The sequence below is a fragment of the Aplidium turbinatum genome, chromosome 15, assembly GCF_918807975.1.
Source record: "Aplidium turbinatum chromosome 15, kaAplTurb1.1, whole genome shotgun sequence".
NCBI classification, from domain to species: Eukaryota; Metazoa; Chordata; class Ascidiacea; order Aplousobranchia; family Polyclinidae; genus Aplidium; species Aplidium turbinatum.
Window position 1 is genome coordinate 3,788,345 of NC_137486.1, and position 27,647 is coordinate 3,815,991.

Consider the following 27,647-nt stretch of genomic DNA (forward strand, 5'->3'; position numbering starts at 1 on the left):
CTTTCACCTACAAACACACCTTGTCCACCGTCCGCATCTAATATTAAAGAAAACTGTTCTACCTTCTCTCAATTACCTTTCCCCCAATCAGTATCCATTGTGCGCGAACCTTCATTCATTCGCTTTCAGCCCAAAGCGACTCGTAGTGGACGCATCATCGAACAACCTTCCAGGTTTACAGACTAACCTTCACTCAACCAATTTTTTTCTACAGCAATTTACCGTCCTGGGCAAGACGTCAAAACTGCATCCCTTCAGTAGTTCACCATCCGTGGCAAGACGTCAAAACTGCATCCATTCAGTAGCTTACGTCCTGGACAAGACGTCAAAACTGCATCCATTTTTCAATTCTACAGTCACTCGTTTAACTACAGTCACGTGACGTTGCAACAACTCTTTATGCTCGTGTTTGTTTTTTGTTTTTTTAATGAGTGCTGAGCCTACTCAGTACCTGTACAACGACTCTCATAGTTTCATGTCTAGTTTCCTACCTATCATCAGCCGGCATTTGCCGCCATGACCACCTCATTCCTTGTAAATTTAACAACTTGTGTGCCTGCATGTATCGCCATTTTTTTTGTAATGTGTCCTTATACTGCTTATGTGTTACATTCTGGCGGGCGCTACTTTGTATTAATTTTGTTTCAGACGTGCCACTCAACACGGTTGCTGCGAGACTTGATGCGCGACTTCAAGGGACTTCAATACAGCACCACGATGATGTCACGACAAGCTCACTGATGAGACTACTTCAACATGGCACCACAGCACCCCATGTTCTCCACGACTTGCACTGAGTTGAACAGTCCCTCATTACATACCTCAACACGAGATGCCTCCATGGAGAAGATTTCAATACGGCTATTCACAGCCGCCGACGCAACCAATATGGTCAACCCCATATCTGCCGCTACTTCCTGCGACACACTTTCGACATGCAATTGCTGCATCGTTTATCAATCAAGCCTTCTCTGCGTCAGAAGCACACCGCGACATTTCAAGCCTTCTCCACGTCAGAAGCACACCGCGACATTTCAAGCCTTCTCCACGTCAGAAGCACACCGCGACGTCAACCAAACCAGTGCCGTTATTTGCGCCACTTTCGACATGCAATTGCTGCATCGTTCATCAATCAAGCCTTCTCCACGTCAGAAGCACACCGCGACGTCAACCAAACCAGTGCCGTTATTTGCGCCACTTTCGACATGCAATTGCTGCATCGTCACACAGCTTGCAATTACACAAGCTGGCCTCTTTCGTGTCGTATTCGGCACACATCAACGGACTCACAACTCAACAGCTGTCGTGCTCGTCATCCATCAATGGACTACTAACTGAACTGCTTATCACCTGCTGTCGTGCTCATCATATATCATCGAACTTCCACATCAACTGCTGTCTCATCCTCCCTCATCAAAATACTCGAACTAATAGTATGACTTTGGAACATCCTGTCTCGCACAACCGCGCGCGCACCGTTAGGCTACATACATTTTTTTTACCTTTCTGGTTTGCTTCCATGGGTGTCAGGTCCTATCTCTTCGGAGGCAGGACATGGACGCTTACCTGTTTGTATTTCTGCTTAATTTTTTTTCTAAAAACGCTTGTAACTATTTTTCTCTCATGGCTGATTTTACAGTTGCGCCCCAGTGTTCAATTTTAGTTTCTAACCCTCAATCATAACTTACTGTTTTCGTCATTCACGACATCTCTCCTACGTTTCACTGTCGTTTTGACTGGGGCCAACGTATGTACCGACTGCTGTCTCGTATTCGTCACCAGCCGGTATTCTGCGGTGCAGTCCAACGTTCTCATAATTCCATAATTGTACTGTTTGGCCTACGTTCAAGTTTTATTAATTCATTAGCATTGCGTCTGGCAGCACTCGCCAAGGGTAACTGATTTCGCCTATAAAACAGACTGGTGTGGTAATCTTCTTTCTTTTCAATCAACACACTTCTGATGGAATGACGTGACGTTTCTGAATCCGCCTTGATCGCTTCAACACGTGGCGTAATACAAGATGTACTTCCTGACCTCAACAATCTAGTGTCGTTGTCACTTGTCAGCCACCTTTAGTCAGAAGCATTCAACCAGCCACCCCAGTAATGTTACACAACTACTAGAAGGAAAAGTGAATAAAAAACGAAATAGGGGCAGACCACCAAGAACTTGAAGGAATGATGATATTGACGACTAGCCAGAACTTTAATACAAAACTAAAATAGAAAAACTCCACAACAGAGAAACCTGACACTTCATCACCTCCAATCTTTGACGATAAGAAGGAACTTCATTAGAATGATGGTATCTCCCAATGGGAATGTAATTAAATTTGTATAACTCAGATCAGCTACTAAACATTTGCACAGCAGTGAGTCACCGACCTATAAAGAAATGTTTAAGTGCGCTTGTTAAAAAAAAAGCTCAGTGAAAAATTTAATTTGCCAAAAACACTTCCTTCAGTCACTTTGTATTGAAATATCTTGACATATCATTTGTTAGTTTGTCAAATTATTTTAAAAATAAAGTATGTGTCAGCTATAAAGAATAATTTTTCAATTTTACAATGGCCATGTTTGATGTCAAAGTTTATATTAAAGGAATCAGAATAGAAAAGAAAAGAGGAATGATTGGAAATCTGGGCTACAATTTTAAGAAAAGCTTGTACAGGTAAAAGTCCGGGATAAAAGTATATGAACGTAGGCTACCTTACTGTAAGTAGTGACATGATTAGTGATTATAATTAATATTTTAATATCAAGCTTCCACGAGATTAACTCTACTGAATGAACAAATTCAAAAAGAAGCTGTTCAGTTATTTAACTTGTAAGGAAATTAAATCATGAAAACAAAATAAAAAAACAAAACAACTGGCCGAGGCTGAGACAGCCAAGCCTACACACAGGCTAAATTGTATGAGTTTATCATCTTTTATTTTTTCAAGGTTTCTGCTCGGAATTCTTGTTGGACATTTTCTTGGAAAGCACTTTTTACCACCTCTGACCTCCCGCAAGTTATGTAGCAATAATGTTGATCCCTTGAGTTTCTTTGGCTATCAAGGAGAGAAAAGGGTTTCAAAGAGAACTGGAACAGATGAAAGTAGCATTTACATCGGTAAGTTAGGAAGCAATGTGTTTGAAGCATAGAGAAAGCAACCAAGAAGGATGCAAGAATCGGGAACGTTTTTCACGTTTGTTTACGAAATTTAAAAGTTTAAAAATTAAACTTTTCTAGATTAGTTAATTTTCTCTGAGATATCACCCAAATCTTGACAAAAACAAAGAAAAAATGGACTTGTGACGGAATAGTTTCCTTGGGTGTTTTCAAACTTGCAACTCTAGTTGTTCTCATCTAGTCATTTTAACTAACATTATGCTTGCTATAATTATTTAACCAGGTATGATGTCCATGGAGAGCAGAATGGATTCGCGGGTAGAGGCAGCAATTAACACGTGGGCCAAACAACCAAACGTTAAAGTTGAAATCTTTGCAAAAAATAACGGAACATTTGATAAAGAGCGAAGATACACAGAATCCTTCTTAAAGAATGGCATCAGAGTAATTCAGTTGGCTGGAGTTTTAGATAATGTTTACCCTCCGCAAAAGAAGAGCTTCTCGATGTGGAAATTCATGCACGACATGTACCTGAACAAGTAAGAACGTTGAAATGATAGTTTTTGTCGAAACTTCTTTACACTTTTGAAAGTTTGAGTTCTAGCTCTCATGTGCTTGTATTTAACTCAAGTTAACCGGTAGAACGATTGGAAAAGATTTTACTTACCCATTATGCTTCTTTTGACTGACGCACGCAATGGGGAGGGATGGTTTAAAGTGCCTCTGACAGGTAAATAAATTTGCTAAATTTATCTAAGATACCAAAAAGATGACACTAACAAACTTTCCTGACCAGCAAATCGTATAAAATATCAACAGGCTAGCAAGTTACACGCTTGCAAACTTTCGTTGACATCGGCGAATCTGGTACTCATTCAATTGCGAAAATAAAAATGGCAACACCGCTGTGACGTCACAGTAAGCGGGAAGGATACATTCTTTCTCTGTAGTGACTTGGTAAAGTATAGTACGGCTATACTGCAAAACGTGAATGTGTGGGGCTCTGTTGGTCTAAAGCATGTGCAGACTAAGAATTACCGAAATGAAAAAGTGAACTTAGTATTACTATCAGGTTTCGATCAAATAGGTTAAGTTTATTTTTATCAAACAGCATCTCAATTCAATTGAAATTACAGTTTCATAGTGCTACAATTTTGATACTTTTTTATTTGTCCTAATGTGGTTATAGCCATTTGCAGTGTAACAACAGTATCTCACAAACAGTACCTTTAATTTATGGTTGAGGCAATGCCTACAAATTGCTGTTTATGTGACAGTGTCAGTGACAAAGACCGTGTGCTTTCTTTTCACGCTTTCCCACAAAACAAGGTGCTGAGAAGAAAACGGTCAAAGTTTTCTTCAAGTGTTCGAAAGTGGGATGGGCCATACAAAACTAGTCGTATATGTTCTCTTCAGTTCATTGAAAATGATTTTGTTAATACCACTCAAGTAAAAATGGGCTTGAGCAAACTTTACATTTTGAAGAAATCTGCTATACCATCTATAGTTTTGTAATTTTTGTACGAAATTAGTTTTGGCTTGTTTCTTATGGCTTCTTGTTCTATGACAACCTTGCCACCTTGTTAATGTTTAGTGGTACAAAACTTGACAATTGCAGAGAGCATATTGACTGCAGTACAGCAGTCACTTCTTCAACTCTAGGTGGTGTGTTTGCCACAAGTGCCAGTCTATGCCCCAGCCCAATGAATGTGTATGTTGCCATGAAGAGCCATAGACGAAAGAACTTTTAAAGAAGGATGCCTCTAGTTGTGTTACAAATTTGACCGATTTTGAGGCACACTTACATACTGCAGTTCTGAGGACTTTTTTTTATGAGGAGCAGGAAGAACTGGAGAAAAAACAATAAACCGAAAGCAGAAAATGGAGACCTATCCAAAGAGTAAGGATTCTGTATTAGGCTAAAACTACCCAAAACGCTAAAGAATGCACACTAAAAGAAGTGATTTTATTTCCTTGCAGGCAGTATCAGTTAGTTGCCTACAGGCATGTGTTGGAGTGGATAGCGTACTACAAGGTGGTGCTCTCGGAAGCAACAATCGGATTGTGCTGCCGTCATGCATTGTTTGGCGAGTCCGAAACAATTTTCCAGATGGCCGTTACACCGGATTTCAATGGCCAACTGAAGGCACATTATGAGAGAGAGAACTTTTATTAATTTTGGATAGTGATGACGAATTAAATATGAATGATGATTCGCATTGGCGGCTCGTCATAAGGGACTGCGGGATTGCAGCCCCCCCAACATTTTTGTGCATATGTGAATTATATTACATATAGATAGTTTTGCCATGTTTTTTTAAATTTATTTCGCTTGAAGAATTTAAAAAACTCTTAATATTCATTTTTTTTGTAATAAAAAAAAAATTGTGCTACAAAAATTAATTGGCAACTCTGGGTCTGCAAATTCTGCAGGTCCGGTGTTGCTTGTTCTTTTTTTTATGACGTAGGTTTTTTAGAAAAAAGTTTTCTAGCGTCACTGAACAAGCGATGTAGGGACTGCAAATAGAACAGACCCTGGTCAGGGATTCCAACTTTGGTTCTCGTAAATCTTTAGGGTAAGCGTGTGGAAGCTATCGGTGATTAGGTGAAGGGATCGTAGGTTACAAATTAGGTGAAGGGATCGTTGTCATCTTCTCCTTTTGTTGGTGTAAAATTCGTGTGATTACTTTATCGTTCTCTACATGTTCGCGCCAGCAAAGAAAAATAAATTGAATTGAATTGAATTGTTACTTTACTTGATCTGTGTTTTGAGAAGTTACTGAGACAGACTAGTTTTGATGTGAAGTAAAGCCAATTACTGTAATTATTGGTGTTCTTTCACAATTCGTCCTTTTGGGATGATGACGTCATGAAACGTCACACAGGTTGGAATGGACTATTATAAAGGAAGAAGTACGGGGTGGAAATGCATTGAAAAACACCTGAAGGAAATTGTCTCCCATTTATTCATTTCTTGATCAATTTCAACAAATTTGTTATCGTTGGAAAGCACAAGCATAGAACTAGCCAACTAAGTTAATACCAAGTCCCAAAATAGTACTAGCTCCATCTGGTGACCACCTATACTTGACCAAATTCAAGCCATTATCAAAAGTTTACTTCAAATGATAAAAACATTAAACAACAGCCAATTAAAAGAACATGTTACTGTGTTACTAACCCTAACTCAGTGCATTTATAACTCAGTTCGATACAGGTTTATAATTATTTATATTAGGTTAGCCTACTGGTTGATGCAGCCCCCTCCCATGTTTTTAGACCACGAGCCGCCACTGATAATTCGTACGATTTCTTAATTTTTCACTTCAAGTATATTTTAGGTTTTGTAGGAACGTAGGAATCTATCCAGTACAGTTTTATTAAACTGCAAAAAACAATAAATCTTTGAAAAAAGCAACCGCTTGCACCAACTCCGACCAAGCTGTGATTCACCAATTACATCTAGGAAACGTTTGTTTCATCCGTCGCTAACGACGCCTACTTACGATGACGTAATACCACCAAAGTCATCCCAGAGCAGTGAAATATGGAGTTTCGCCTGTGGTGGCGCTGCGGAACAGTCGTTTGATATAAATTACGCCCTAACCAGTCGAGCTACGAGGTTAAGATTAAAAAGCTTGCTAAGTATAATTCTGCTCTAGGAAATGCTTTAAAAAGTTACTATACTTGGAGCCAACCTGTCAGGGGCACTTTAAAGGGTCAATTCACTCCCATAAGTTTTGATACTTAAATTTCTTGTTGACTTTGTTTAATGTGTCATTCTCCGTTTTTTCTACTACTACAACTTATCAATAATGGTTTTTGTCTAAGTCGAGTTTAGTGAACAGGTATTTTTGTTGTCATTACCTTTAGTTGCCATGTTGTGATATAGCAATTACGCTACATAGGCTATAACCAAGCAACTATTAGTGATAGAACATAAAAGTAAGAAATCGAGTGGGTGGTATCAAAATTTCTAATTTTTTGCATTCTTTCCTTACATGAGCGACTCTATATGTGGACCGTAGATGAGCGACCTGTTCTAGCTACCGCCCAGTATTTAGGGTTAGGGCATAAAGAGAATGTTTTTCCATCGGTAGAGCTCAAGCTTTGCTTCCCAGTTGTTTAAATGGAAAGCTGTCGTCATTGTTTTGGTTTCGCTGAGATTGCATCTCAATCTCTGAAGGTATGCAGAAAGTGTCGACATATCCTAGTTTAGGGTACCGTACCTTCTCATGTCTTCCTATGTTTTGTCAGGTGTAGAGTGGCCAAATCGTTGGCATAGGCGTACTTTGCAGATACCGTGTTTATCAGGTTGATGATGTAGATGTTGAACAGAAGAGAACCAGAACAGATCCCTGAGGGACGCAATTTTAAGGCATCGTAACTTGCTTGGTTACTACTTCCGGCGGTGAGGATAACCTCTTGTTGTAAACAAGCTCTATGATCAAGCGGACCATGTACCTCTCTGGGAGCAATTGGCAGGTGAGGCCTTGGTGCCATACGTGTCGTAGGCAGCTATGAGTTTAAGAAACATATTTCTACTCGTCGTCTTGGCAAAGCAGTATTCGATGTCTTGGGTCATTAGAGTGACTTGGTCTACAGGGAATCTTCTGCGTCGGCAACCAGCTTGCTACCAGGGCAGTAAGGGAATCTACAGTTGATTCGAATCGAATGTAGATGGAGCATTCGAAATGTTTGAGAAAGAAATTCATTTCCGTCCAGCAAGCCATGGCTGTAAGAAGAGCCAAAGGAATTTTTTTTCAGAGCAGCTTTTTTCGCATGATCGAAGCCACCTCTCCAATCCAGAACTTTGTCAAACCACCCTGTTCTTCTTGCTGCAGAAAAGAAAGGAATGCAGAGATGAAATATTGGTTGAAACCTCATCAGGTTTTCTTGTGGCGTATGAGGCTTAAGGATCACGACCACTTTAGCTCATCTCTAGATTTTGTGATTTTGAGTTGGCATAAGTAAGAAGAGAAGAATTTGCCTAGCCAATACTTCATAGCGTGCCAGCATGGAGTATGAATTCAGGAAAGATGTTGTCACGTCCATGAGCCTTACTGGTGTTGATTGAGTGACGAGAAGCGGTGATGAAGTTCATCCTGGTGTGAAGTTACCGCAGATCTTTTCCTCATCTGGTGTTGGTATTTTCCAGAGGTTACACATTTCTCTTTTTACAAGTTTCTCGTTCCGACCAGCAGCTGGCTGAATCTTTTGGATTGTGGAGAAGAGCGAGGTTATTACTTTCTGCCCAGGCAGCCAGGCATTTCCCGTCGCTGTTGGTGTGCTTGTAATCAACCTCAGTCGGTGTGCTGGCAATTGAAATTGCCAGTGTAAATACTGGGCAAGGGAAATCCAGGTATTGATGACTGGTTTGGTGTGAGGATGGTGGGTTGCATACATTGACTATGTTGTATTTTCAAGTGTCCACTTAAACCCATTTTGTTTCCTGAGCGGAAGAGACACCTGCAAGCGTCTAATTTCAGCTCTCGTGGACAAACGTTGCAAGATCATGCCTTCTGCTTTGGAAAGACCCAGCTAGGGAGTAACGTGGACTTAACAGCTTTTCTGCAGAAGTGCAGTGGGTCTCCTGGAGGAAGATGAGAGCTCGGTTTTATGAGCGAGCTGCTGGATCACATCAATCTGTCTGGATGTGATGCCCTCGCCGTTTACCTCTAGGATGGTGGGACGACGGCTGTCTACTTGTCGACAGTGCAACGCTGCGCTCTGAAAAGAGCGGTTCCTGTGAAATCTTCTAAGCGTTTCGAGTCGAGGTTCGGTTTCGACAGTTTTCGTTTCGGATTTTCACAAAATTTATATGAATGACCGCATGAAAGTGACTGTCTTCTCTTAACGAAGAAAAGATCTTGCTAACCCATTATGTTGAAGAGTTACAATAATAAAAAAACAAAACATTTTGATAAAAATACGGTAAATTCTCCCAGGATAAAAGAGATAGTAGAATGCAAAGAAATATATTTTTATATTTATGATGATGGCAATAATTTTTCCAACTGTGCATGCGTGTAAAATTTCATGTTTAGGCTCTCTTACCACAACTATATGCAACTCGGCTACGTAGGTTACTTAAATGAAGGGATGTTTAGCGCAATAATGTTGTAGGCTTCAGCTGTACAATACAAATAGAAGAATAAAAGCTGACGTCATTGTAACATTAAAGTTTTTAAAAGAGTATTTTTACAAAAAGTTTGTTGTTTTTGTGTTTTGTAGCCTACATTGCACACGTCAGCTGGTAAAGATAATTTCGTGCCGAACAAAATAAAATTTTTGAAACTTTATACGACGAGTAGTTTGTAAATGTTTGAAGAGGTGAGAACAAAAAGTACTTAGGCCTACAGTTGATTAAGTCACATTTGAATAAAATAATTTCTGAACATTTCAAGCATGTGCACCATGAACACTGAACACAACGCCAAGGTATCTGTTTCTAAATTTGGCACCTAAATCCCCAAAGATATTTTGTCTGATGTAGATATCTTGCCAGGGTGTATAGGGTTCATGACATGATTGCTTACCGAGCTCTGAAGTTTTTTCAAATGTAACTTGAAGTATTTTTCTTTCTCACTCCTTTGTTTGTTTTACTTTTGTTTCATGCAGGCTAATTACTCGTCATTGAGAGGCCATTGAAACTTTTTCATTTTCGATAAGCACAAAACAAATTGTTGGTAACTGAATCTTGGAGTGCCCATAGCCTCGTATAATGAAACTGTCATATAAAACTACAACATCTTGAAACAACAATTAATTTTTGAAGGAACTTTCTGCAAGCTAATCTTGAATGTTTAGGTACGATTGGTTTGTACGTTTGGACGATGACGCATATATTGATATTGACAAACTTCGCGTGCTACTGAGCAGAGTTAACTCATCACGACCTTTATATCTTGGTCGTGCTGGTTTTGGAAAACACAGGAATGACTTCATTAAAAAAGGAGATAACTTTTGCATGGTAAAAATTCTCAAAGTTTTGGCATACTTATTTTCACGTATTTATGCAGCATGATTTTTTGTATTGCTAAATTTCGCAGCAGGCAAAATAAAAGGTTTCTCTCTCTCTCTCTCTCCTAAGCTTCCATAGAAGGTAAGTTGATACTCCCTGAAAAGTTATTACACTTTTATTGTTGAAATTGTCAGGACTTTATTTAAAAGACAAAATAGTCTCTTTACCAATAATTATCCAAAAAGTAAATGCACTACAGCACTAAATAAACTAATGAAACCGAAAATAGTGCACCAATACATTAACGTCCATTTAAGCCGAGTGACTTTTGTAAAACAACCAAAATTCTGTTTATAGCTGTGAATGTGAAAAACTTATCAACTTAAGCCTACCTTCCCTTACCTTTGTACCTCTAAAAAGTAACTTTTGACGTGGGAGATTTTAGGATGAAAAGTTTAAAAAACTTGTTCTTCAGTTGTGTTTGTACGTAGCTCAGTGCAGATTGTAATTTCAGTCATTTATTATTAACATTTCACGAATATCTGTTGTTTTGTTTAGATGAATTAAGTTATTTTCTTGACGAGGGCAGAAAGTTTTACCGAAAACGGTCGAATTTATGTAGTTATCTTTTATTTTAAGTATTGTTTTTGAATTATGGAATTCAATCCTATCAAGTTGCTATCAATTATCTGTCTATGTTATTTAAAAATTATCTCTCTACCAAAGCTATGAGTTCAAAAAATTATACCAGATGCCTTAAAATACACTATTGTATCCTAAAATAGGGTTTACAATTAAAACTACTTCCTCCTCTTTATTAAAATGGAAAATGAGATTTTTATTCACGTCGGATGCGTAACCCTGAGGTGTTAATGAAAAGCTGATATAAAGACGGATAAAAGACGCCTGTTCAACACAGCTCCAGAGCATGCATGTGTGTTTTTCTCAACAAACTAAATGACATGTTTGAAGGTGAACACAAGATTGAACTTTTATTTTTGTTTACTCCATTTAAAGCTATAATCTGCTTTTACCGAAAAACAATGCTGGGTAGGCTATAACACTTTTCAGGGAGGTCCCGGTATAGTATTTTCAAAAGGACTTCTTCGGAAACTGGCTCCAAAATTAAAGAATTGTTTACGTAACCTGATGACTCCTCACGAAGATGTTGAGCTTGGTCGTTGTGTGAGAAGAGTCACTGGAATCCAATGCGTCATGTCTTCGGAATTTATGGGCACCTTCATTCAAAACTACGAACATGGGAAATCTACCGATGATATCAAAACAGTGAGCCCACAAACTTTAGGTAATACCATTAATTAATTACAATAATAATACTGTGCTGCTCATGAAATTTAGAATAAACGCAGTTGCTATGGGTTGATTGAAAGAAAGTTCTGTTAAATAAATAAATTTAGTTTTTAAAACAATACTTGTTTTATTTCATGTAAAACCTTCTTGTTTTCCTGTTCATTACGTATTGAAACATATGTGGAAGCAAGCAAAGCATGGAGGCTCACCAGAAAAGCATTTTATAGAAAAAGAAAATATAAATGTTGAATGGAAGACTTCGTTTAAATTAGTAATTTTATATAGTGATACTTTTTTGCGTGACTTTTGAAACGAAGCAGCTTAAAGATCAAGTGGCGCTGGTTCAACTCTCGGGGTGTGCGCTTGAGCAACGCATGTTAAGGACTGCTCTCCATTCAGGGGCATGTAATGGATAGAATAATTCCACGGCAACAAGACTTCAACAATCAAAAAACTTCACTCTGTCAATTTCGATGACCGGGCCTGCGTCAGTGATTCAAAGCCTCTACAAGTATACGAAACTGCCGGGATTAGGCTAAGCTCTGCAAAAAGCTTTCCCAATCCGACGATAAAGATTCAATCAATCAATCAATCAATTTTTAAACAAATAAATAAACGTAACTGCAAACAGGACGCCACAGTTTCAAACTTAAGATCTCTTTAGTGCAGAAAGTGTAGATTACACAAGACTGGAAGCCTCATACTGTATAAAGTAGCCTACTGTAACTTGGTGTGATATGGCCTACTGGTGTAGCTACTTAAAAAAAAATCCGTAAACGTTTAATTGCTTTCCCCTCGTCTTCTTTGAAAGCGTTCAAGTAATGGAGATTAGGGTGTAGGCTACCATCAGTGCCGGTCTTTGGGATGTGCAAACCGTGCGATCGCACAGGGCCCGCAAATTAGGGGGCCCGCAATTTACTCAGAAAATGCAGTAATTTTGTCATTTTCAATGGAAAAATTCAACAAGTGATTTCAACAAAGGAATTAGCAACAACAAAACATAGAGACTCAACGAATTCAACCTATTTCGTCACCTGAACATTTCGTACCCTGAAAAGATCGAGAAAAAAAAACGACGTAGCCGAAGTCGCTACTCGGAGTTGCCGCAAACATTTCAAAATTTCTCGATCTTTTCAGGAGACGAAATAGGTCGAAATTTAATTTTGTTACACGATTTCAGGGTACGAATTTTTCAGGGGATGAAATAGGTTGCATCCAGACTCAACATAGAGACATAGCTTTATTTCCGAAAAATGCCAAAGAAAGCATGATCTTATCCTTTTGCTATGCCACCGGACAGCACCATTTTACAGTAATATTCATACCTAAATTTTTGTTGAACATGCTCTCAGAATGCCCCAAATTCAAAGTAATTTTTCAAAATTTTCTGGGGGAGGCCCCCAGACCCCCCGCCGCTGGTTGTTGCCTTCGGCGATCACGCCGCCGCCACCACCCTTCCCCTTTCAAAGTACCTAGCTACGCTACTGAATTGGATTACTGTCATTGGGGCCCGCAAAGCATATTCCGCACAGGGCCCGAAATACCCTAAGACCGTCACTGCTACCATTTTGCAAAAAGTTTTTAAAAATTAGTGCGGCTATGTATCACGGGTTTCCACTTTTGTTAAAAAGTATTTTGGTGGAGTTTCAGAATTTTCCCGCCAAAACTGTGGTTCTGCCGCTATTTTGAAAAAATGGCGACCAGATAAGATACCATGAAGATCTACAGCCTTAAACTTTCGCAATGTGATCATATAATATGTCGATTACGGGGTTTTTGGGGTCACGGAACACGAATCTGAAGTCAAAAACGCTCTGCGGCAACAATTTTGTAAAGTGAATTTTGACATATAGATGTGACCACACTGTTTTGGACTGCAGATTTACATGAAAAGAGCATCTTATTGTCATTTTAACCTTGAAATGCATGTATTGTATGCAAAAACATTTCTAGTCGGTGTGATTATATCAATCAATATGAGGGAAAATTGAACATGTACGTTCTCGTGTACTTCAGATCCAAAAAATATCTACTAACTAGTCTACAGTAGCCTGTAGCCTATATTTACTTAGTTGCTAGCTTATACCTACTTACTAACTAATGGGCAGCAACAGAGTACCCCACGGCAGACCAAAAGGTTCGAAAAACAGAAGTAAACTCTCCCAACTGGGCAAATGCCTTACTTCTACACGACGAAGGTCATCATTAGCTACAGTGACACGAAGAGTAGCTAGTGATCCTACCCAAGTTACAGATTCAGATCTGTTATGCCACTGAATGAGACGGCCGGTGAAGCATACCGGTCATTAGCACAAACACTAAAAAGAAAGTACTTCCTCATTGGGAACACCAGCAAAGACTAAGTGCTTCTAAGCTTCCTAAAAGCTCTGACGTTCTAGCTAGGCTGTTGTTCCTCAGAGACGAAAGTCACAGAACGATCAACCAATCCATCGTGATAGCAAGAGAGGAAATTTGCCAGGTATGGAAACATCATTTTGGCGTGGGTTTGGTATTTGGTAAGAAGAACGAGAAACAATCTGGAAAAGAGAAGGAATCGTATAAGGTTATTGTTAAAAATGCGGATATAGACTGGCATCTGAGGAATTTGTATGAAACTTGGTATCAACTAGAACTTGATTCTAGGCGTGAGAGGAATAAAAGTGATTCATTTAAAAAACGTTAGCGTGATATGGAAGAAAAGCTCAAGGATGCTCTGAATATATGTAAGACTACCTCGCAGCCAATTCTCATGCATTCTGGTATCATTGACTGGGAGACAGATCTGGAACATCTGAAAAATCAGCTCCAGCGAGATCAATTAGGTTGCGCATTGTGCACAGATGCTCTGCAGAAGAGATGGGACTTAGCTATAGAGAAAAACGACACAGTGCAGCTGGTGAAAGGAAATAGTAAGAGGATGTTGCTGACAATCTTAAAACAGTGAAGTTGGAGTACAGATGAAGAAACACAAAGTGACAATTAGAAAACTCCTAAAAGGAAGAGAAAGAAAATGAATATTATGTTGCCTACAGCTTTAACATCTGATCGACTTGGATTGAGCTATCGGCAAAGAACAATGTTCGTGGCTGCTGTGGCTCAAGCGTCCGGCATACAAGTCTGACACTAATATCTCAGCCACAACAGCTCATAGACTGGCTAATAAGACTAGGTCCTCTCACTCCCAAAATATCAGAGATGAGTTCCAGGCCCCTGATTTGGAAATAATTCACTGGGACGGTAAGATTCTGAAAATGAGAGGATATGTTTCGTCAGAACGGTTAAGTGCGTATAACTGTATATGTGTCTGGCGTTAGTTTTGATGATGAAGATAATACAGAAATGAAGCAGCAATGCTGGGAGTGAGATACCAGACGGCACCGGATTATCTTAGGAACAGGCCGTAATAAAGTTGGTAGAAGACTGGAGAGTGAAAGGTACCATTGGTTGTTTGTTTGTTTGATGTTGTTTGATACGACAGCAGCCAATTCAGGGAAGTGGCAAGGTGCTTGTACATTGCTGGAGGCAACAATTAATTGGGAAAGCAATTTGGAACTTACTGATCAAGAGTGGCTACAAATGCCAGTATCAAAATGGAAAAACTTCTAAAATTCATAAGAAACTAAACAAATTCACTTTGAACGTAAGGGTGGTCAACGATATTGCGGAACGCGGGATTATGCTATTCACTGATTTTATTGACAGGTGTTCTGACGAGAGCCACCGGCAAGCTCTCTTGCTTGTTGTGCAAAGGCACAGAGAACAGTTCTCAGATTACAAAATGCTACGTTAGCCGAACTCAATTGTCAAAGAAAGTCGTCAAGAACTTGGTGAATTGGGTGTTTGCTTAACTCTGGTATTGCGTTGATGATAAGGAATAGCATGCAGAAGAAAGAGGGATGGATCATGTCTGAGAGTGATTAACTCAATTTGTTTGTAAATGAATCGTGTTGTTATTTTAAAAGTTTGACAATAGTTCAGGATTATTTATTCTGGCGTGAGGTATTCTTGGTCAGGTTGTGTCCATGTCTGTAAAATTTCACCATTAATTTCAAGGGGTAAGATTTCACTTTGCAAAAGTGTTCTCGTAGAGCGTTTTTGACTTCAGATTCGTGTTTAGTGATCCCAAAAACCATGTACCTAATCGACATATTACATGATCACATTGCGCCAGTTTAAGGCTGTAGATTTTCATGATATCTCATCTGGCCACCATTTTTTCAAAATGGCGGCAGAACCACAGTTTTGGCGGGAAAATTCTGAAACTCCACCAAAATACTTTTTAACAAAAGTGGAAACCCGTAATACATAGCCGCACTAAATTCTAAAAACTTTTTGCAAAATGGTACACCCTAATGGAGATTGTTTTCATTTACCTTATGCCTGTAGAGTATGTGGTTTTTGAGCAGCTCCAAATAAATAAAATATAATAAAATAATGATATTTAATATTAATAATTTTTTTTAGATCAAGGTATTAGCTTTCACTCTAATAAAAATCCGGCCTACCAACTTAATTTTCACGTCATGATACTGAAAAGGAGGATTCAGAAGCTGATCACCAGAGTAATCCTGCTCGACAAAGAAGTTCGTAGAAGCTTTACTGATGAGGAAAATGATTTGGTCTTGGTGAGATACTTATATTTGAAAACGTCAACTTATCGAGATTGACAGAGCGAAGTTTCTATTAGTTTTCGAAATGTTGTTGCCGAGAAATTATTCGGTCTATTAGGTGCCGCTGAATGGAGAGCAGTCTTGAAATGCGTAGCTTAAGTTCTCACCCCAAAGCCGAACCAGCGATACTTTGATCTTGATTCGGGCGCTTGACGACTGAGCTATAGCGGGGCACTAACCAGATTACATCATAGCCTACGTTTAGGTGTTATTGAACCATAGGCATACGAAGCCGAGCAACGTTATCAAGTGTAACATATTCAAGTTTATTACATTTACAGAAACACAAAACTACGCAACAAATTAAATATCGAACTTTTCGACATCACAAGATGTCCTCTTTGGGAATAACGTTTAGGTGTTAGGTGTTAAAAAAATAACGGACTATTTTAGACGCTGCCAGTAGCCTAAATTATATATAGTAGGCTACATACAATGTTATTTCCAGTCACAATGGCTTAAAAGTTAATTGTAGGTACCGGTAACGTTTTACTTGCTATGTCATAATAGGGCTTATCCATAATTATGCTCTCAAAGCCAAGTAGAACTCTTTCTACAAAAAGTATATTAACATCTTTCTTTTAGCATAATTAAGTACTTTTTTAAAAAATTTTCACTTGAGCAAAGATAATGTGTAATTTACAGGCTGCCAATTCTTACTCTCAGTTTATTTGGGATGCAAACATACTAACAAATACCTTCAAGCTGCGAGACAAGGAAATCAAGAAAGAAATGCACCCCGCAATGAAGAAGACTTTAGCTTACAATAATAATGTTTTCGTCAGAAAAATGCAAAAACAAAACAAATTTTATCTTCGGATGTTAAAAGACGTTTCGTTGCTATCAAGTTATTTTGTCGTGAATCCATTGTTTTCAACAGATGTTATTTCTAAAACAAAGTATAATTTCTCTCCCGGGTTAATGGCTAAAATTTTTCGTCAGCAAAAAAAATCATCTGTCATGTACATTCATCAGAGGCAATACTTTCTTAATGGACTTCAGTTTTTCAAAGAATCACAAGACATTGATATCCCAATGAAAGATAACGAACCTCAACAAACTATAAAAACCAAATATAAAGAAACAGATAGGGCTTTGCATTTATCAAGAGATAAAGTAACTGTAAACTTCTTAACCGCACTTAGTGGAAGACCTGACAATTTTGTACGATTTGTTGACAATTTAGAAACAACTTTTTTCAGTCAAAAAGAAAATGTGAATCTTATTGTCGTCTATTTCCCTCAACCTGACATTCGAACAACAAAACGTCAACAGGATTCAGAAAATGAAGTCATTTCAGCTGACTCTTTAAATGTGTTTGACCAAGAAGATGCAAATAAAGTTAATGACGATATCAAGTCCATTAAAGAAAATATGGATAAACTCCGACAACGTTATCCTGAGCGTGTGGTTAAGCTGATTACACTTAAACCCGGCACTGAATTTTCAAGAGGAGTAGGCCTCCAGACTGCCAGCGAAGAAGTAGTTGATCCTGATGAAATTCTTTTCTTCTGTGACATTGACTTGGTGTTTTCTCCAAGTATCTTAACTCATATCAGAAGAAACACCATCCAGACAATGCAGGTTTATTATCCAGTGTTTTTCAGTCAGTATGATCCAGATGTTGTGTATGTTAAAAAGTCAAAACCTTCCACTGACTTCAGCTTCAATGAACGTGATGGATTTTGGAGATACTCTAGCTATGGAATGCTCACAATCTACAAAAGCGATTTTGCAGCAACAAAGGGTTTTGATACAACAATCTATGGAAGGGGATTGGAAGATTTGAGAATGGTAAAATAATTTTTACTTGATATTTAAAACGTTTTGGCAGCATGTAGCCTAGGATAACTGTTTTTGGATGACACAAATACGTCCATCTCAAATAAGCCTATTTATTGATAAATGTGACCTCATTTGTTTCAACTTTCTTGTTAATTATTAGGCTATAGTATCTTTCTGTGCATCACAATCATTAATATTTTCTGTAGGCTATATGAATAATTAAACCAGAGATGAGTGTGGCATGGTACAAGCTTCATTCAGGGCAAACTTTACGCTCTATTAGCATAAGTCGTTTCCGAGTGTTTCCAACCGAGCCCACCCGAATCCGAAACCCGTGTGTCTTTTGTTATCTTTGGCTACCAGAAACTTGGATTTTCAGACAGAATATAAAAGAGGTTTGATCTGAAAAAATTGAAATGATTCAGTCAAGCTGTACGCCTACGTTTTTTATACCATTCGCCCTCTGTTTTGTGCTCGTTTATCACAATTAGCTTTATATCAAAACCAACGTTTTCAGACAGAATGTGAAAAAGCTTTATCCGGACGTTTAAATAATTCAGTCAAGCTGTAGGCTGGGCCGGCGTGAGGATGTTTTGCACCCTAGGCAAGGTTCAATTTCTGAGCCCTATTTGCTCAACATTTCACTGATGTAAACAATAACCGTTATGATTTTGTCAGTTTCTGTAACCCAAATTTTGTTAGTTAAACTTCTTTGCGGTAATAAGTAGCAGCTAAATCAAATGACAGTCAAAATTTACACAATGCTGGTACGCTAACCCAGCTTACGTCAAAATCTCACTTTTCTTGCTTACTTCTTTTTTTGCAAGTTTGTTACCAATATTCCTCTTTTTTGAGTGCAAGAGCATAGTCAGGCTCGATGTATATAGTAGCCACTAGCGTTGACATGGGTAGTCCAGTGAGTAGCCTACTTTTGAACCATAACCAGGGTCATTTTGGGTACCGGTACCTAGAAACATATTAAATGGGCCAAGATATTTCTGTATATTTAGTTTCTGGAGAGAGCTTGCTGTTTTGTACCAATGACAGGCAAGACACAACAATACAAAAAGGTTGAGCATTGCAACAATATATTTTACATATTTACAAATAGTTTAATAGTCCAGCGTTTTCGGCTTAGGGATGGACGACAAGTGGCTCCTCGCGCCCCATCCTGTAAGTAACATCTGCAGTTCTGCACCCAAGTAGATGCCAAACAAAACTTGTCAACCAAGAGCCTCCACCCGGACGGCACAGCTGCAAGGGACAATGGACAAGTTTAGACGCCCGACCATTCTGCAGCTCAACATGGAAGGCTACACAACAAGCAAGATTAAAGTTGTGGAGCAGCTTGCCCATACCAACCGGGCACTCGTCATCCTCTTCCAAGAGACCCACTGCACCTCTGCAGGTAGGCTAGCTATTCCCAACTACACGCTAGCCGTGTCTACCTTAAGCAGGAAGCACGGCATTGCCACGTTTGTGCATGAGAGCCCGAAGTGGACCTTTGTCGACCAATCTCCAACTGATGTTGAGATTGAATGGGTGTGCATTTGTATCTCAAACTACAACATCGTCAACATCTACAGGCCCCCACCCTCGCGAATGTTGCCACCATCCCTTCCAACGTTCCCCTCCTCAGTCTCTACGCTGGCGATTTCAACTGCCAGCACATCGACTGGGGCTACAGCAACACAAGCCGCGACGGAGAATTACTGGCTGACTGGACCTCTACAAACCATCTTGCCCTCCTATTCAATCCAAAGGAACCAGCCAGTCTCCACTCCGGCTGCTGGGGAACAGGGACAAACCCTGACTTGGCCTTCGCGAGTGTCGACAGCTGTCTTCCAGACAGACTTGTGCTTGAGAAGTTTCCGCGGTCTCAACACCGGCCGTCCCTCATCATCGCTCCAAAACTTGTGGCTCCTGTCCCGAGTTCACCGGTGAAGCAATGGAACTTCAAAAAAGCCGATTGGAATCAATACAGCCTCCTGACTAATGAGTCTGCTGCAAAGCTACCGTCGACTGAAACATGCAACGCAGACGAGGCATACCAGGACTTCTGCAATGCCATAATAACTGTGGCAAAGGCCACAATGCCACGTGGTCATCGAACCAGCTATACACCATGCTGGGACTTTGAGTGGAAGCTCTCTATCGCTCATACCTAGGCGCCACAAGTGGTGCTGCTTCTAACACCGCCGTCACCAGACTACTTGAGCGGCTGAAAACAAAGAAGTTTGAGCGATGGAACGAAGCTGTCCAAACCATCGACTTCTCACACTCAAGCCGCAAAGCATGGATCATCATCAATAACCTCACTGGGCGCTCAGCAAACTCCCCTCGTCAGTGCCCCGTTCTGCAAATGCCATCGCTTCCCATCTAGTGCAGAACGGGGTCTACAAGACAAAGGACCGCAAGGCATCCCACCTTGTTGCCAAAGAAGTATCTGCCCTGTGGCGAGTGGAAACATCACAAGAAGAAAAAATCTCTGGAGATTTCACTCAAGAGGAATTCGCCACCGCTCTCCGCCTAGTGAAACCGCACAAGTCTCCAGGGCCGGATAAGATCTGCGCTAAGCTTGTGCTCCATGCTGGCTATGCTCTAGTCCTGGTTACATAGATTCCTCTCTTCCTGCTTGCACCACCTCACAATCCCAAAAGTCTGGAAAAGAGCTTTTGTAGTTGCGATCCCTAAGCCTCACAAGCCACCAGAATACCCAAGGAGATTGTCCGATATCCCTCCTCTGTGTTTCTTTCAAGATCCTCGAAAGACTGATTCGCGTCAACCCAATCATACCGCTCCTTCAAAAAAAGCAAGCTGGGTTTCGACGCGGAAAATCAAAAAAAGAAGGCCGGCGCTGTCTTTCTAGATCTCACAGCTGCCTATGACACCGTATGGCATCGCAGCTTTACTTGCAAGCTGCTTCGCCTGCTTCCTGACCGACATATGGTTCATATGATTATGGAACTTGTCAGGAATCGAAGCTTCACCAGGGATATCTAAAGAAGGGGATACGAAGGCTTTTATTACATCTGACAATAGAAGGGCTTTTGTTTATCCTAAATAATCTGTGTTTATCGTAAAATGGCAATTGGCACCAATAGTAGTTTAATAAATCTTGTTATGATAACTTGCATTGCGCTATTAGCATCAGGCCTGGATATTCACAGCATGCTCATGGTGACTTGTTAATTCAACTACCCATACACTTGCTTTACATCTAGCCTACCGCATCAGGCTTTGTTAAAAAAACAGCTTACTGGTAACTTTTCAACTGTCTTTGTAAACAAGTATTCTTTAAATATGCTCTACGTAACATTTGCTAACTGTCTTCTGTAGCTCATTGTACCAGCTGCACTAAAAACTTTCTAACAGAAACACATGTTTAAAGCACTACAAACTACCGCCCTGGTAGTGTCACGAGAATAAGGCAATCGCTTCGAGCCTTCATATCCCCTTCTCTAGATATCCCTGAGCTTCACCCTCACCACCGGTAGCTCACGGCAAAGCAAACTGAGACGCCTCAAAAATGGCGTCTTACAGAGATCGGCTCCACTTCTTTTTAACATCTACACCCACGACCTTCCAACTACGGTCTCCGCAAAATAAGCTTATTGACGACCTGGCAATTTTCCACTCCACAAAGTCGTGGGAAAATCTAGAAGACACCTTGAGCCAGGACATGAAAACTCTCTCAGCTTATCTCCAGAACTGGCGACTGAAACTCAGCGAAACCAAAACTGTGGCAGCAGCTTTCCACCTCCACAATCAGGAAGCTGATCGTGAGCTACATGTCCAGAACAACGGAAAATCTCTGTCCCTCTGCCCCGAATCTAGATATCTTGGAGTGACACTGGACAGATCGCTCACATACCGCCACCATTTGGAGTCACTGCGCAAGAAGCTCACATCTCGCGCTGCGCTACTCAAGCGCCTGGCAGGCTCTAGCTGGGGGCGAGGGCCGACACTTTACGTATAGCAGCCTTTGCCCTTGTCTACTCTTCAGCAGAGTACTGTGCACCTGTTTGGTGTCGCAATGCTCACTGCCATAACATCGACACTGCCATATACAGCGCCCTGCGCATAGTGACCGGATGCTTGCGTCCCACACCATTGGACAATCTCCCCATTCTCGCTGGCATCCAACCCACTGAGCTTTGTCGCGAAGAAGCCACTCTGTCCCTCGGTCGACGGGCACTGGAGCCTAACTACCTTCCCCACCACAAGATCTCTGCTCTCCCAAACGAGCACCCCCGTCGACTGAAATCAAGACACCCATTCGTGCCAGCTTCTCAAATTCCGATCAAGGAAGCTGATGTACAAGACATCTCTGCGGCTACTTGGGCGGACCATAAATGGAGTTCTGAATGGAAGTCAAGCGCCACCAGACTCTATTCGTTCATCCCCGACGCCGACACACGCCCCATCGGCCTAACACTACCAAGACAGGCAATGGTACGCCTCAACCGTCTCTGTACGGGTGTCGGCTTTTCCGCTCAACCATGCACCAATGGAAAATGGCCTCTTCCTCCTGTGAATGTGGTGCCGAGGAACAGACCGCAGACCACATCATCAATGACTGTTCCATCTTCAAGCCACCAAACAGAGCGGAAGGTCTGCGTGTCATAAATGATGAAACCAAAGATTGGCTGCTCTCTAGTAGCCTTCCAGTGTAGTCCGGAACGTTGTGAATCTGGGGTGGTAAAAGGATAGACCCTCGGCCCCAGAGGCTCACACGACGATGACGGCTTAACTTAAGCCCTCATCAGGAATCTGAAATTTGTATAAATATTTTCACTTTTGTACTCTTAAGCCTATAGTTGAGATGTCCTTCCTTATAAAACAAACATCTTAACTTTTCTTCGGAAAAAACTTTTGAAGGTGCTTTACTTTTTTTAGAGAAGGCTGAAAATTACGCTAGCTACCGGGCCCGACCTGTTTTCTCAACGGTCCTCCGCATCGTAGCTACTCTGCAGATATCATCTAGACAGCAAATAAGTTCTTTTTACATTGATTCAACGTCAGTAGACATCAATGGTTTGAGGGACCCTTATAACCTTTACCGGTTGGCTACTATTCCTTCATTCTATTTGTTGAAACCATGCGTCCCCAATAAAAAGCGAGAAAATTTTGAAACAACGCAGAAACGTTATGTGATTTTAAAATGTTTTTAGGAGCACGTGACCAAGTGCCTCTTACCTGGATCCGTCGCTGCTATATAGCAGGTCATAGATAAAATTTATTTGTATTAAAGTGCATGATTGCAATTGCTTTCACTGTAATCGTAAAATGTACTGTAATATGTAAATGTATATTTTATGGCCAAGGACATACTTTCAACTAACTCACACTCTTGACCACCATTTTGATTGAGTGTTTCCGGGACCCGGTAGCAACGTTTTCGCGACCTGGTACTGGGTCGCGATCTGGTAGTTGGGGACCCATCGCTTAACCCTTTGAGGACCATTAATTTTCCCCAAAAAAAATATTTATGTAGAATTTGTTTGTTTACTCTTCAAATGTCATATAAACAACAACTACGCAAGAAAAAATTAAACAAGGATGTCTATCCTAACATTAAGTATAGATATCCAATGCTACGTTAGGGTATCAGTAGTGGCAAATTTTTATAGTTAACTGGGGGGTAATCGGCCTAATTTCATGGGATACATGTGTCCCAGCGGTCCTCAAAGGGTTAAAGAACCCGCCATCCCTGGCTGCTTTTTATACCATTTGCCCTTTGTTTTGTGCTCATTTACCACAATTATCATTACCTTTAACGTTTTAAACGTTAAAGTAGACCTACCGGAACCAGTATTAAAAACGTGCAGGACTCATAGTTGTAAGAGTTATATCGTATACTTATTTATATGCCCCTGAAGTTAGCCTAGTTAGAGTAATCGTTGCTAAAGTCCGCAAGGCAGTGAAGCTGTTCAGAATATACGCATTGCGCAATACCGGCAATGTAGCCTACATACGTACAACCTCAGGATATTGCCTTCTAAGGCATTGCCGGTTGATTTGCTGTTACTGAGAGATAAGTAAAGAAGTGATAGTGGCAACGACTAGGCTTGGGAAAAGTTAGGGATATATAACTGAGATAATCATTAATTCCGTGGGCGAAGTTTTGAGTTTTCCGAAGATGAATGTGAAACGATCAAAGAGCTTTGTAGCCTTAAGCTTTGAGCCATAAACAAACAATACCTAGCAACACCACAAACGTCATAACAAAACAAAAATAAATTAAAATAGCAGATGTTTTCGACTATTCACATAGTCCTTTTCAAACCTTTAAGAGAAAAAAAAACAATTCTACATGTATGAGAAATATTAGAACTTTTAGTGCAATTGAAAACAGTTGAATACCTTTGCAAAGAGAATGTTGATCTTCGTCTAGCTGCAAACGTGTTCACGGTCACCCAAAAGAAATTGAAAGGCTTGGGCGCAGAATCTAGTAGGGATCTGTAACAGAGATTGGAGAAGCGTGTGCAAGAAAGAGGGAATGAGGAATTGATTCAAATATACAAAGGTTAAGGCTATATAATTCCTTAAAATCTCAAAACATTATTGGCTAATAAACTTGAGCAGTAGGGTTGGCCTACTGCGATCGATTTTGGGGTTCACTGTTTTTCTGCAGCAAGCTTCTTGGTTCACGTCATGGCTTATCAGATCATGTCAAAATCAAACGTTCTTACTCTAATATGTAAAGCTACTTTGCAAACTAAAAGAATATGTTTGAAGCTTGCGAAAAAGTGAACAGCCAAAAAGTGGGCACCGTTCGTAGGCTACAATAGCCAATAGCTCTAAGTCACCAATGAGATTCTTGGCACCAAATCAAGACATTTATAAGAAAAACGCTGTTGTTTCCAAGGAATACGCTGTGGCTTCTTCATATTTCCGAACCCTTTGAAAAGGTTTCTGACCTCTAAAATTATCCCGCCCCGGGTCTGACAGTAGGCCTACCCCCTGTCAACGCGTCTGATTCTAGCTTTGAACAAACTAACTAGCTCTTTACAAACAACATTTGTTATGCTTGCAGGTCAAAACGATCATTGGAGCTAGATTGAATATTTTTCGAAGTCCAGAACCAGGACAAGTTCATATTTACCACGACAAATATTGTGACCCTGGGACAAGTGAGAAACAATACGGGGATTGTTTGAAGTCTCGGGCTTCTCATTTCGGCCCAAAGACACTTTTATATTACTTGTACAAAGCTTCGATCAAAAATGCTAATTAGCCTACAATGAGAGTGTTGAAAATAGGCCTATACAATTTGCACTTGCAATATTCTTCTCGACCATAGAATTTACCAATTGAGCCATGTTACCGTATGAAGTATTCCGCAACGACGCTTCTGGTATATGTCCAGCACTTGCATTATCTTCTATAAAGATGGATTTTTACATTTAGGCCTACAAAATTTCTCCCTAGCCTTGATTTGGCTCACTTCGCTTTGTCATTTCTTATAATGCAATGATATATGATCTACATGAGTGTAGACATTTTTTTAAACATGATAAACAACATTTAACCTACAAAGGTAGCTACTTCTGGAAAAACGCAGAAAGTTAGTGCAATAGGCCTACCTACAGGCTATCAATTCATATCATTAAAGAATACCAGCAAATTCTGAAGTGTTTCATTTTTGCACTCAAACGAAAATAACAGTTGCTGTAAAATTAGTTTTGACGACTAATACGACGTAGGCTACATGTCGTATAAATGTCTGGAAACTTTTGTGATTGGCCTATCTGTCATTCTTGATCATCGGTCATCGTGTGTCAGTGGTAAAGAAACATAAGAGCTACTGTCTAACATATATAAACAGCCGCATTGAGGTTTTTTATTTGAAATATTAAAATAGCCGCATTGAAATAAAACTATGGTACCTGCTATATCGTAACTCATGGATTCTTCGAAGAGTTTTCGTAACTATCAGCTAGTGCTCAGCCTATATAGGCTACTGTAAAATGTAGTCAATAGCCTACCACGCCTGCCCGCTGGTAGAAAAATTGAGTGAACCCTCCTGGTTCTCATCAGTCAATGAGATCCACCCTCATAACCATGATCAAGCGGCGCTGGTTCGGTTCTTGAGGAGTGTGCTTAAGCAACGCATATCAAGGACTGTTCTCTATGTAGCGGCACCTAGTGGATAGAATAATTGGCTACATAGACAACAACCGCAAATTTCATTTTGTCAATCTCGTGAGTCAGTGGTTCAAAGCCTTTGCGAGTATGTGAAACTGCCAGGATCAAACAATCAAAGAGGCTTTTTCAGTCCGAGATTATAAGTTTCCTTAATCAATCTCCGGGGTCTGTGTCCTATAACAAAATAATCTGAAACACCTGGTGTTTTCTTCGGTAGTTGGGAAAGTTCTGAACTCGTAGTTATCCCAAGTCATACAGTGCCCTCTTTCAACCCTACCTGTGTTGAATACAGCAGGCTATTATAGTTGAAGCGTTAAAAATGTGCTTTAGGACATTTTCTGCGCGGTATTCTTTATTGTGTCTTGCATAATAGGTTCTAAGTGAACTCATCAAAGGAATTTATAACAAACCAAGTACTGTGTCCGTCTTCCTTGAAGCAATCAATAGACTGCCATGTCTGAATTTATAATAAAGCTAACAAGCGTTGGAACAACCGATTTACCTTCATCATCATCATTGTTGTTCCACTGCAGGAAGAAGGCCTTTCCCATATCTTTATAATTTTGTCTGTCTTTGCACGTTTGTGTCCAGTGTTTGTCGAATTGGTAGAGTTCGTCTCGCCATCTTGTTTTCTGTTTCCCTCTTTTGCGTTTATTGTCAAGCGGTATCCAGTCAGTAGCTCTTCTTGTCCATCTGTTGTTCGCATGATATGTCCTGCCCAATTTCACTTTAAACTTTTTATTGTTTGAATGATATCTTTGATTTGTGTTTGTTGTCGTATCCATTTGGCTGGTTTCCTGTTTCTCCATGTAGCCTAATGCCCAAGAGTACGTTTTCATGGGATCTTTGCGTAGTGCGTAGTTTGAGTGTTAGTGCTTTCGTTAAGTTCCATGTTTCTGCTCCGTATTTCATTGTTGGGAGAATGCATTGGTTATATACTTTTCTTTTCATTGAGATTGGTAATTTACTTTTAAATATTGAGCTCGCTCTTCCAAATGCCTGCCAACCAAGTGTAATTCTTCTTCTTTATCAGGTGATGTGGTTACTATTTGGCCAAGGTATGTGTATTTGTTTGCGTTTTGAAGATTGGCTCCATCTAATGTAGCCTAATGTTTTGGTTTCCTTTGACATGGTGATTGAACATAACTTGTGTTTTAGTCAAATTCATTACATTTGTATAATTAAAAGTTATACCTTTGCCAATATCAAGTATAATAACATGTCCGCCCCGATAGCTCTGTAGTTACGCTCACGACTCAAGATCACGCGGCGCTGGTTCGACTCTCGGGGTGTGCGCTTGAGCAACGAATTTCAGGACTGCTCTCCATTCAGCCGCACCTAGGGAACGTTCAAATATTACGTAACGCTTTTTTTCCGAATTTTTGACCTCCCCCATGTAACGCTTTTTCACTACGAATTCAGCACAAAAAACTACCATTCCGTACTCGAAAGCGTTACGTAACGTTTTGCTTGAACCCCCTCCTCCCGATGTGACGCTAACGTAACGTTTTGCATAAACCCCCCCCTCCCCCTCGAAGGCGTTACGTAATATTTGAACGTTCCCCTAGTGAATGGAATAATTCCCGGCAACAACACTTTAACAATTGGAAAACTTCACTCTGCCAATCTCGGTAACCGGCCCTGCGTCA

General features: G+C 40.2%; 1 protein-coding gene across 1 annotated transcript; it reads left to right on the top strand.

Moving 5' to 3' along the window:
- Positions 1–2,569: 2,569 nt before the first annotated feature.
- LOC145784703 (chondroitin sulfate synthase 3-like) lies at positions 2,570–25,739 on the top strand. The gene is made up of 8 exons (XM_082596565.1): positions 2,570–2,673; positions 2,948–3,117; positions 3,401–3,656; positions 9,928–10,090; positions 11,153–11,387; positions 15,857–16,017; positions 16,708–17,856; positions 24,887–25,739. Exons 1-8 carry the CDS (start codon positions 2,570–2,572, stop codon positions 25,085–25,087), a joined length of 2,439 nt encoding a protein of 812 aa, XP_082452691.1. The 3' UTR covers positions 25,088–25,739.
- Positions 25,740–27,647: the final 1,908 nt, after the last annotated feature.